Raw genomic sequence first — 12,880 nt, 5'->3', positions numbered from 1 at the left:
AATAAAGTCTTCTCCCCTAAAGCTTGCAAAAGGTTGTGCACATTTTTCAATACATGTGTGTGTAGGAAGGCAATTCAGGACTCATTCTTACCCTAGTTTTACCAAGCTTTTTTTTTTTAAATAAAACATCCCCTCCTCCACACACAAACAATGAAATGGAAAAAATGGAAGGAAGAGAAACAGCTTTTTTTTTTTTTTTTTTTTTTTTTTGCTCTTGACCAGCTATGCCAAGCTGGCTTTCAGAATTCTCAATCCCTAAAGTGTTTGTCCCAGGACTCTGTATGATGGAACCATGGCAGGTAAAGCGGAATAATAGTACTCTATATCTGCACTGTGAATGTACCCCTGGTCCTCCTATAGCTTTATGGAAGGAACAGGCAGGACATTGAGAAAAGTACCTGAAAGTGCTTGTAAGAAAACCACAACAACAGATACTCACCCTGAAAGTATATAAGGAGTTGACCTGCAACCTCTCAACTTCTGAGTAATTGCTGGGGGCTCTCACGGATGACCACTCCTTGGAATCAATCCTGTTGTACTCCACCTAGCAGAGGAAGAAAAACCAACCAAACAGGTAGACCCAGGTGACCACTGAAGTTGAGCTTCAGCAGGTTAAACTGTGTGAAGATGGTACTGAGAAGAGAATGTTCCATTTGATACATTAGGCTCTTTTCCAACTTGCCCCCAACCCATTTGAAAGATTGCCCTTAAGTACAGAGGGGTAACATCCCACTTCTGGAACTAACAATTACTATTGTGCCTTTGTCCACCTTTGTGCAGGTCTCCTATTTGGTAGAACATTATGGAGGAGGAGAAGAAATAAGAAAGGCATTGTCCTTAGATGTACTTACAACATATTCTCTTATCAGGCCGTGGGTGTTGGTTGGCGGCGCCCACTGGCAAACCACAACACCTTCAGATTCTCTTTTCAGCGTCAACTGAAGGTGGCGTGGAGGGTCTGGCACTGGCAAAAATAGGAAGAGATGGAGAAAACTTTAGTAGCCAATAGTTACAGGTGCTCATACTCTCCTTATAGCACTAAAGACAGATGGAGTTTGGTGGGAGAGAGGATATAAGAAAATTGGTAAACACAAGAGGGAGAAGATTTCAGACTCCAGTTTGTGTACCTATGAAACAACTGTATTATCCAGAGTCACTATCCACAATACTGGAATACTGGATTGACTGACATCCATTTCCTTTGCTTAGGACACACAGCTGCATGCAGAGCTTGGAAAAGTGATTTTTTGGATGACAGTTCCCACAATCCCCTAGCTAAGAGATGCTGGGAATGCAGCTTTTTTCCTATCTCTGGTTGTATGCTATGTTATTCAAAGCAGTGCTACCTTATTTAAGTAGTTTAAAAATAAATTAGATTACTACGTTAGATCTGCTACTAAGTAATTCAGGACCCTCTTTGCCTTCATTACACTCACAGCAAAATCTTACAAAACCTGAAGCTGTGTTCTGATTTGCTTTTTCTAAAGACAGTACTTCCACAAATTAATTGTCAAGATTAAACTGTTCCAATTTTTAATTTTCATAAGAATTTTCTACTGGCTGCATGTGCTCCATTGCCTCCTGTTCATCATGATATACTGATGGAACAGATGTTTTAGGAAATATTGTTACGAAGATTATGGGGACAACTGTGGTGTAGTGTTTAGAATGGAGAACTGGGACTTGGGAGACCAAATGGAGGAAAGGAAGCCTATAAACATAACAAACACATAACTAAATGAACTACAAAGCCACTGCCACATTGGCTTTTAAGGAAATATCTAACAGCCCTGCACAGTAGGAGAGGGAGAGAAAGAGACTGTGTACACAGACATGAATATTAAATTTAGAATCCAGGCAGCAACACAGATAGCCCTGAAAAATCCAACAGCCCTGCTTATATTAGCTTTTCCCCAAACATCTGATAGTTAAGACTTAATTCGATTTCTTTTGTTTTTGTCTGGGTTAAAGCTGAAAGAAACTCCTGCTTTCCAAACAATAAATTTAGAAAGAATTAAGACTAAATATTACAAAGGACATCACTGTTCTGTGTATGGCAAGTAGCATAGGTATATATTGTGACTAGAAGTAGGCAGACACAGATCATGCAAAGGTGTCATCCAACCTCCTTTGAGGCCAGGACTTCTGTTGGGTTCCCTTCCTGGCTTGGGAATGACTGGATGAACTAGTCACTCCTTGTGCAGAAAATTACATACATATAGGCAAGGTGAGAGTGATAGATCATACAGAGGTACAGCAAGCCACCTCCATGTGTAAGCAGGTGCCATGGACATAGATTAAACTCTATATCACTAATTCTACACCGTGGTACAAGCAACCAGGCTGACTTACATCCTTCTGGGGTACGCAAGGTGATGAAGTCATTGGTGTTGTACACTTTGCTCAGACACTGGACCTGAACTTTGACCTGGTATGTGCAGTCCGGTTTCAGCACTTTCAAGACACTGTTGGTTTTATTGCTGTGTGTTTCCAAGGACTTCCACATGCCTTCTCCAACCATCCTGGATTTGCAAGTTTGGAGGAAAAACAACATTGCTTTGAAATTAGGCAGGGGTATGTGGTTTTAGGTTCAAAATTAAGAAACTTGCTTAGATTTCATCATAAGTTTGCTATGAATACTGATGATAGAAAGCTCTGATACTAGTAGTTCCTTTCCCTGACTTTAGGCCTGGTTTCAGACATATGGCTTTTGCCTGCTCCTGTCAGCATTTTTGGCAACAGGGGTAGGAATCCTGCAGCTTGCAGGGCACATGCAGTGGGGGCAAGTGGATTTGGTAACAGCATCTGCCCTTCCAGATTCCCAGCATCCAAGAGTCATTTTAAAAAACATAATTAACAAGAACAGGATCACAACTCCACATAGTCTTCCCCAAAGGAGCACAATTATCCAAATTTCACTGTTTGGGGCCCTGCTACAATTCTCAAAAGGCCAGAAACAAGTGGAAAAACACATCTAGAAGTTACTAGGAGTGACATTCTGAGCACTTCTGCTAATGGTGAAGCTGCAGCTTCTGGGGTCCAAAGGACTGAAAATTGATACTGACCCCCTCCATGGAAGCCACCTCTGCTTTTGCTAGTATCCTCAAAATTTCTTGAGTTACCTGTAATGAATAGTGTAGACACAGGAGGCAGGAGGCATCTTTTTAGGCCGAGTCCAGGTCAAAGTGACGTTGCCCGAGAAATCAGCGGTCCACTGGAGGTTCTGTACTTTATAGACAAGTGTTTCATCTAAGGAGGGAAAATGTGAAAATGCTTTCTTTAAAATGAGACAGGAAACACTGAAACATTCAAAGAAAACTGAGTCAAAGAATTGCCATACCTTGTTTCAAATAATGATCAGAACAGAGACCGCAGTCAAGAAGATTAGTAGGACTGGCAAGAACAGGACAAGATCTCAAAATCTAAGGACATTACTCTGAACACTAATGTTAGGATCATCCAAGCCTTTGTATTCCCCATCATCATGTACAGATGTGAGAACTGGACAGTAAAGCAAGTTGATAGGAATAAACTCATTTGAGATGTGGTGCTGGAGAAAAGTACTGAGAATACCATGGATGGCCCAGAACACAAACATATGAGTTCTAGAGCAGATCAAGTCTGAACTCTTTCCAGAAGCTAAGAAGACTAAACTGAGGCTGCCGTACTTTGGCCACTTCATGAGAAGGCTTCAATCATTAAAAGGGACAATGATGCTAGGAAAGTTAGAGGGCAGTAGAAAGAGAGGAAGCCCATTTGCTGATGGCTAGATTCAACCAGGGAGGACATGAACCTGGCCCTGCAGGATCTGAGTAGAGAAGTTGAAGAAGGGGTTTTTGGAGATGTCTCATCCATAGGGACACCAAGTCGACACGAGGGAAGTTAACAACAACGACAACAACAACAGAAAACAAGAAATGCCAATCCAAATTCATACAGGGCACTCAGTGCCAATGACAGACCAACATTCAGCCCTTGGGAATGATTCTACATAGAGCAAATAAGCATTTTCAGCTTCAGCATGCAACTTCCCATGCCCATTTACACAGCTGTGGAAGGGGCAATGAAATTTATAGGGGATGGTGACAACAGCAGCTTTCATTTGTAACCCTCCCAATATTTTCCTATTGCTATGCCCACCTTTTCTCGTTTCACAGAAAACTCCACTAAGGAAGAATGGTGAGAACAACTTCTCAACGTCTCCAGATCAAAGCAGAGCCAGCCAGTTCATGCTAGAACTGAGATGAAGACTTTCTGTCAGGAAAGACAGCAAGGAGAAAGGAAGAAATGGAGAGGTGGGATGAGATCTTTCAGGAAAGAAGAGGGTAGATGACGAGGTTTAAATGTGGCCGAAGTATGACAACCTCATTTTAGTCATCTTGTCTTCCAAGGAGATTTCTGGCTTGATCTGTTCAAGGACCTATTTATTTGTCTTTTTGTCTGTCCGTGGTATCTGCACTGTTCTCCAGCACTATATCTCAAATGAGTTTTTTTCCTATCTGCTTTCTTCAGTGTCCAGCTCTCACATTCATACGTAGTGATAAGAAATGCAATGGGATGGATGATCCTAACTTTAGTGTTCAGTTTTATACCTTTCCACTTTAGCATTTTATCTAGTTCTTCCCTTCCCAGTCCTAGCCTTCTTCTGTGCAATGTGCCATTTCACCATGCATGTGAGATTGAACAGATCACTCCAAAACCTCTCCAGACATCCAGGTAAAATGTCCATGTTTCTTCAAGGCCACTGATGCTTGCAAGGACAATGCAAAACCGTCTGTGTACTTATGTTTACAATTCTGGCCAGGATGTTGGTCTCAGTGGCCTGGTGGGTGAGGCAAGAGCCCAGAGAAGCCTCTCAAAATCAATATTTAATTAAAGAGCTAAAATGTGATTGATGCTCAGTGGCCCTCTGTGCTTTAAGAAGAAAATGGTTGAATCCCAAGGCAAGGGAGTGGGGAGGAGGGGCATGGTGGGAAAGAGAGACAGCAATCGATTGCTATTAGCGTGACCATTATCTAAGCCATAATGAATTGAAAACCAGGAATTTTGCTGACAGAACAGCAAGGCTGGTACAGATCAAGATGAGAGGAAGAACAACTTGCAAAGAAAGCATCTTAACATTATTATCTAAAACCTACCATCTACATAGGTGTAATCTGCTGCTTCAGTAAAAAGGTAGATAAGGCTATTACTGATTGATTGCTCAGATTTCAGGAGAAAAACTCCCCGCAAGGGAGGAAAAAAAACAGGAAAGCTGGGCTACAGTCAATATTCCTGATTCACTATATTTCTCCTTGCAGCTTTCCTCACCCCTTGTCTAAAGTGGTAAAACTCCATTTTGCACTTCCAAGCTTTAACAACTAATCTGCAACATAAAAATTCAGTTTCCAGTCATGCTGATATAAGGACTGTCTAGTTTTGTTTTGTTTTTGTATTTCTGTTTCATGCCATCAAAGAAACCTAAGTGTTTCACCTAAGGCAAAAAAGCAAATATTTTAGCTGCCACCATCTTTGGAGTTCTAGGAATCAAAACCTACCATCTTGTCTTGTGACATTTCACCATCAATCCTGCTATCTTCATCTTGTGATCAAGTTTAGCCACAAACCCATGACTTAAGGCATCTAGCCGAATTTTTGGATTTTCATGCTTCCCTTCCCTCTTACGCAGTTGTTTGCACATAGCCTGATGAATAGTTCTAGTGACTAACTTGATGGAACTGTCGAGCCTAATGAAAGTATTGCCTGCTTGTGGATTTAGAATTTTGCAGCATTAATGACATAATTGCCACTGTGAGCACTTACTGCATTAAATTACCCTATGATCTCACTGTCTACAATCCCATCCCCAACTATGTGTACTGCACACATGTGTGTGTGTGTATATATATCTCTGTGTATTGTATGTCTATGTATAAAAACAGGTGCACACACCTACCGGTACAGTTTCTTTCATCACTGCTATCTGAACAGTCTAGAAATCCATCACACCGTTCTGACATCATGATACAAGTTTCTCCATCTTCACATTTAAATCCATTTGGGCATGATAGGGTACTGTGTGTCGCTGGAAGACAGAAATGGTATACTGAGTTCTTTTCTCATTACAAGCCAGATCATTGAGCCATCTCAGTAATGTCCATTCTGAGTGGTTGGGGTCTCATGCCAAGGGTAATCTCTCCTGTAATCTGAGATTATATATGTGTGTGTGTGTGTGTGTGTGTGTGTGTGTGTGTGTGTGTGTGTATATATATATATATATATGAGAGAGAGAGAGAATCTGGGGATTCTGACACCTGAAAGTGAGATTTTCCATTTTCAGGACATTCATGCATTGGTATGACAAATGGATTTACATCCTCAATCCCATGGGTTCAAACCTGAAAAGCAGGAGGTCCAAAAACCTTTAAGCCATGCTTTCCAGTATATAAAAAGTCTCCACCTAAATTCCTCACCTACATTCCATCTCCACAGTGCTGCCTCATCCAAATTCAATCTCAGGACAATTTGACTTTGGCGAGTGGAGTAGCAGAAAGATAATGGTAACAAGAGATAGACAACACACCTAATTCCACCAATATATTTCATTAAAACAATGAGAGCCTAAGGTTAAAAAGGTGAAAGTGAATTTAAAAGGTCTTCACCATCCACCAAAAATATATAATACTATAGGTGGTAAGTTTCTCTGGACCCCACCACTGAAAATGCCCTTTGGATTTCATAACTAAATTGCAGCCCCATTCACACTGATTAAATCCAAACCGACTTTATTCACTCTTTCTCTGTGATTGCAGTGTGTGCCTTCAAGTCATTTCCAACTCATGGTGACCCTACAGCAAGTCTAGCATGGATTTTCTTGGCAACATTTGTTTAGAAGAGGTTCACCATTGCTTTCTCCTGAGGCTGAGCACATGTGACTTGCCTAAAATCACTTAGTGGGTTTCATGACCAAGTGAGGAATTGAACCCTGGTCTCCTGAAACATAGCCCAACATTTAAACCACTAAGCAATGCTGGCTCTCCATCTCCTCAAAATCCTAGCTGAACTGTCCTGAGTACAACTAAATCCCCTTCTCTCGCTCTGACTCTAATTTTTAACTTGGATAGACTTGTATTTCTCCCTTTGACTAACTCTAATCCCTCCTTGCCTCTTGACTAGCTGGTCTCCACCTCGCCTTTTAGCATCCTATTCTTTCCTTATAACATGAAGCATACACTGCATTCTTAACCATACCTTACCTTAATTTCTCTAATATACACGGCAACATTTTATTTTTTACAAAAGTCTGTAACATCACAACACCATAGTAGTGGATATCCTACACCAGTGCCCGCCACAATCCTAACAAGGACTCACGGCAGTTGAGCTCATCCATGCCATCCGGACAGTCTTTCAAGCCATCGCAGCGCTTCCAGTTTGGGATGCATTTCTTCATAGGCTGGCACTCAAACTCAAACCGACTACACCGTCCTGGAGAGCTGGCCGAGGTTGATGTTGCACCAACTGCTGGGGGCAAGAATAAAGGAGCATTTTATGGTATCCATATGAAATTCACAACTGGATGCTGTGTCTTCATGGTTATGCGTGCACACTTTGCTTTTTAGGCTAGATCAGGAGTTATGTTTGCTTGCTCCCAAGACCACCAGATGGCAGCCTCAGCATGGTTAAGGGATGAGGAAACTCGCAGCAGACTCAAAACAACAAGCCAAGTCCTATCTCTCTCCTGTAAATCTGCTTTAGATGTTAAGAGGCACAGGAGAGAAATTCTGGCCTGGCTACTCCAATTGAGTATCTGCCTCTGTCGTCGTCGTCATCATCATCATCATCATCATCATCATCATCATCATCATCATCATCATCATCATCATCATCATCATCATCGTTGTTTTGTTATAATCATTATTATTATTTCTTATCTGGCTCTCCCCTGGATCAAGGGGTACATTAACAATTAACAGACAAACATCTTCAGTTAAAAAGACATCAGTTAAAACACACATCAGTTTAAAAGGACAGATAAGATGTGGACATATTAAAACAATCCACATTTAAAATTCATCATTTTAAATCCACAATTTAAAGATCATCTGGATAAGCCTGCTGGAAAAGACTGCAACAGTGGCAGGTCTGTGGGTGAAATTCTTTAGCAGCAATTGTTCAAATTCTTTTCTAATCTACTTCAAATCCCCCAGATGTATGGGGTATCTGATGTCAGGGGTGGCCGGTGCCTTCCATGTCCAAATCCATCGATCCTGGGTTTTAGTCTGATACTTATGAACCCTATCCCGAAAACAGGTTTAGCATCATGGATGTCTCCTTTAAAGTTTGGACTAAAGTCTAGAGATCATTCACTACCTCCCACTGACATAGAAGCTACCAGCTGCCACTGCCTAATACAGACTGTAAATCCTCTGGATGAAAATGGATACATGGTGCTCTGTAAATATAATAAAAGCAATCATTAACAGAGGAGACTTACCAGGGGTGGGACAAGCATCCTCATCAGAGCCATCAGCACAATCCCGGTATCCGTCACAAACCCAGCTGTTCATGATGCAAGTGCCACTATTGCAACGGAAGTGGTTTGGTGAACATGTGGCAGGGGCTGGTGTGGTAACAGGTACAATGGCTGAACCTGAAAATAAAGGCCAGCAAGACTGAGATGCACTAAGAACGTCAGAAGAGCCCTGCTGGACTCAACTATGGAATCATCCACTCCAACATCCAGCAAGATTCGGAGAAGAAAGGGTGAAAGGGGGCAACACATTTTTCTTTTTTGTGTGTCCTCAACATGGGTGCATGTTACATCTAATGCAACACAGAGCTGACCCAGCATACAGCCAGATAACACTGTTCCCTTCCACATGCCCAGTTGTTTTCATTGATGCAAGTGGTTGTCTCTACAGCTCAATACAGTGGATTTGCTCTACTTCCATCAAAACTTTAGACCAGTAGAGCAAACTTAGGGCAAGGAAGAGTGTGCACCTGCTCAGTTTTTTAATCAAAAGTTTCCAAAACTTTTCTTTCTCCCCCCCCCCCCCCCCCAAAAAAAGCCCATAGAAATCATAAGGGGCCATTTTTGGACATGCACCTTTGGGGGCATTTGGGGGAATAAAAAAATTCAATGGGTTGGGGAACATGACAGAAGAATGCAACCTTCAAAGTTCCTCTGAGGGTCCTTTAACCACCCCTGTCCACCAGCCTGTCCAGAGTAGCTCCATCACTCTGTTATCAAGGTACAGTAAGACAACAGTGGAGAGATGACAGTAAAGAGGTTTTCTATACTCTCTCTCCTGCTAAGTTCCAAAGCTACCCAACTGTTTTGGGAAAGGAGTCCTACGTTCTCGACTCTTACCTCCACACACCTTCTCATCAGACCAGTCACCACAGTCATTCTCTTCATCGCATTTCCACCTGTTGGGGATGCAGTGTCCATTGTCGCACTGGAACTGGTAGTATCGAGAGCAGTTTGGAGCTTCAGTAGGGTTTTCTGGCCAAAGCAAGAGAATACAGTTAGGACTCACCTACTGAAAACTTCTTGCTGTTCTTCAGGTCTTTTGCCTTCAAGTCTCTTCTGACTCATAGCAATGCTGAGGCATTTTCTAAGCAGTATTCGTTCAGAGGGAGTTTCTCCTTGCCTTCCTCTGATGCTGAAAGAGTGTGACTTTCCTAAGGTCATCCAGAGGGGTTCCATACCAGAGTAGGGATTCAAACTCAGGTCTCCTGGAACCCTATCCCAACTGAAACCAGTACAAAAGATCTTGATACTCACCACAGTTTGCTTCATCTGAGTAGTCCCCACAGTCATCCATGCCATCGCATTTCCACACCAAGCTGATGCACACGCCGTTCTGACATTGAAAGGTAAACTGGTCACAAGTGTGGTGGAACTCAGGGTCTTGGGCTGTAAGGAAGAGAGGAGATTTTTGGGGGTGGTGTGGGGGATTGTTTTTTAAAACAACAACAACACATAATCCAAGTTCAGGAGCTATCCAAAGGGATGGCCCCATCCTTATTACAGCATTTGGACAGCTCCTATAAAATACAGTGAGCCCGCAGTATCCGCTGCAGTTTGGTTCCAGAACACCCCATGGACACCAAAATCCATGGATGTTCAAGTCCCATTAAATACAATGGATAGTAAAATGGTGACCCTTATATAAAATGGCAAAATTAGGGTTTGCTTAATTTATTGTTTCAGAAAAATTTCAAGCCGTGGATGCTTGAATCAGTGGCTAAAAAAAAACACCTGTGGATACAGAGGGCCAACTGTAGAGACTATTACTCACAGCAGATTCATGACTCATTGCTACAGGAGCCATCAGCGACCACAGGTCAGACCTCACACAGAATACCTAATCTGGTTTATTGAGGTGGTATATGAAGATAGAAAAGCATAAAGGGGTAAACAAGTCAGGTAACAGATGGAAAGATGTGCTGTTATGGCTGACTGCTCCCCCATTGCCCCTGCCCTGCCCCAAATCCAGGAATCATAGTTTAACATTGCCATTCTCAGCAACTATGCTTACAGCACCCGGCGTAGGCAGGGTCTTCATCTGAGCCATCTCGACAGTGCACAGTGCCATCGCACACCATGGAGCGCAGCAAACACTGTTGTCGGTTCTTACAAACAAAATCCATGTAGCGTGTACAGAGGGGTTCTGCGGACCAGAGAAAAGGAAAAAGAGAGGAAAAAAATGTTTCAAAAGAAGAGCCCCACCACTTTCTTTTGGTGCACCTAATCATCACAGTCTGGTTTTAAATATCACATCCTCTGATTTTAACTCTTCTTCTTTTATTGACTTGCATTATTGTTCAAGATTTTTTTAAATAAAAAATCATTTATTAATTATTTTATTCTTTAATAAATGAAGATCAGCACTTCTCAAGATATCTGGGGCCCTTTCACATTACAGTTTGGGGTGGCACTAGAGCTTTCTGGCTGAGAACTCTAAATAGTCCTCCCTGAACTGTAAATCCCAGGATTCCCCAGGATGTTGCCACAGTAATTAAAGTGGAATTATAATGCTATAATTGTGTACCCTGATGTGGTGGATCAGCAATATTTTCTTCCAGAGACTGGTACCATATTTGGGCATAGGGGCTACAATGGTTTCTTCCTCCCCATCCCTGAATAATCTCTGTGGACTGGCACCTGATGGTTCATACTCAAAGTGAAGACCTTCACTTTGAGTAGCACTGATGTAGATGAGATATCAACACAACCAGTGGAGATCTGGAAAAGCAGCTCTGTCGGATATCTCCATCTCTCTCTCTCTCTCTCTCTCTCTCTCTCTCACACACACACACACACACACATATCACTGCAGTGCAACATCCCACAGCTATACTCACCACAATGCTGTTCATCAGAGCCATCAGAGCAGTCGTGGGCGCCATTACACCGTTTGCTGGAAGGGATGCAAGTTCCGTTTGGGCACTGGAAGCCATTGCATTTTGTCTCTGCCATTCAAGTTAATCACAACAGAGAAATAAATAGTAAAAATAAATAAAGCCATCTTGTGAGTGAATGCAATTTTCAGCCCTGCCTGCACATATGTGAATAGTCTCACTGAGCTGGGGGTGCAAGTTTGAGAAGTATTACACAGCTGGATGCTTGGATTTTTTGATTTGCAATTCAGTGCCAACTAACTTTTTGAAAAGGTCTAATGTGCCACCTCAATCTGATCTCCAGCTCTGTTGATGTGGCAGAGACTGCCTTGTTATCCTGTGCCTTTCTTCCCATCCAACTGACTTTATATTCCTTTATCAAGACAGTACATACGGTCTCTTTGAGTGTATGCTCTTACTGAAGTTTATGAGAGAACCTTACATTTATTATTTATTATTATTATTTATGAGGCTCTGGTACCACAACAAATTACATTTCCCAGAATTCCATAGCATGGAGCCATGGCAGCTAAAGTGGTGTCAAACCAGATTATTTCTTCAATACAGAAGCAGCATTAGAGAGACATTCACCCCCTTTGTCTCCATACCACAGTTGGTGGGATCTTCATCAGATCCATCTTGGCAGTCAGCGTCTCCATCACATGCCCATCTCTGAGGAATGCAGTGCCCATTGTGACACTGGAAACTGGAGGCTTCACAGGTGTGGTAAACTGCTAAAAGCAAGCACAGAAAAAGAGAGAGATGAAAAGGGGACATAAAAGGACACATGGAAGAGGGCCGGGGAAGGAAAGAGAGGAAGCAGTAGGACAGCTGCATGAAGATTCAAGAAAAGGGAGAGTTGCTGGGAGGAAATGTGCTTCAGTGGGAGCATAGGCCTGATGGGGTGAGGCAAGGATTCCCAGGTCAACAACAAAGCCTTTAAATTCCAATAGGGTAAATCCAAGACCACAAATGTTAAAGCAGGGATAGGGAAATGAGCCAGGATGATGTAGTAGTTTGAGTATTTGACTTGGATATGAAACATTTCTAGTGGCTTTCTGAGTGGATGAGTACTTATTTATGGTGACCCCATGTACTACATGGGATTTTTTTAAGACAAGGAATACAGTCGGACTTCTGTATCCACAGATTCAACCACTCACAGGTTGAAAATATTCAAAAAATATATAAATTCCAAAAATAAAACCATGGTTTTGCCATTTTATATAAAGGTAGACCATTTACTACACCACTGTATTTAATGGGACTTGAGCATCCATGAATTTTGGTATCCACGGAGAGGTCCTGGAACCAAATCTTAGCCAATATCAAGGGAGTCCACTGTACTTCTGAGGTGGTTTTGCCAGTTCCTTCCACTAAAATATAGCTTACAGTATATGGTATTTGTTGGTGGCCTCCCATCTAAATACTAACCACAGCTAACCCTATTTAGTTTCCAAGATCATGGAATTTGGCATCTTTAGGGTGTTTA

The 12,880-nt window shown here is 42.1% G+C and overlaps 1 protein-coding gene across 1 annotated transcript in view; it reads right to left on the bottom strand.

Annotated features, from left to right (window-relative positions):
* The window catches only part of LOC121933996 (sortilin-related receptor-like), an 87,836-nt gene that overhangs the window by 18,828 nt on the left and 56,128 nt on the right, over window positions 1–12,880 (bottom strand). The window contains exons 18-29 of the mRNA XM_042473975.1: window positions 11,997–12,230; window positions 11,353–11,460; window positions 10,527–10,658; window positions 9,770–9,901; window positions 9,353–9,487; window positions 8,477–8,632; window positions 7,354–7,503; window positions 5,936–6,064; window positions 3,123–3,249; window positions 2,353–2,522; window positions 852–964; window positions 440–544 (exon numbers count right to left, since the gene is read on the bottom strand). Of these exons, the coding sequence (XP_042329909.1) occupies window positions 440–544; window positions 852–964; window positions 2,353–2,522; window positions 3,123–3,249; window positions 5,936–6,064; window positions 7,354–7,503; window positions 8,477–8,632; window positions 9,353–9,487; window positions 9,770–9,901; window positions 10,527–10,658; window positions 11,353–11,460; window positions 11,997–12,230 (1,691 nt within the window). The remainder of the gene's footprint in view (window positions 1–439; window positions 545–851; window positions 965–2,352; window positions 2,523–3,122; window positions 3,250–5,935; window positions 6,065–7,353; window positions 7,504–8,476; window positions 8,633–9,352; window positions 9,488–9,769; window positions 9,902–10,526; window positions 10,659–11,352; window positions 11,461–11,996; window positions 12,231–12,880) is intronic.

This window comes from Sceloporus undulatus, chromosome 6, assembly GCF_019175285.1.
Source record: "Sceloporus undulatus isolate JIND9_A2432 ecotype Alabama chromosome 6, SceUnd_v1.1, whole genome shotgun sequence".
Taxonomy (NCBI): Eukaryota; Metazoa; Chordata; class Lepidosauria; order Squamata; family Phrynosomatidae; genus Sceloporus; species Sceloporus undulatus.
This window is presented reverse-complemented; position numbering and strand designations above follow the sequence as displayed.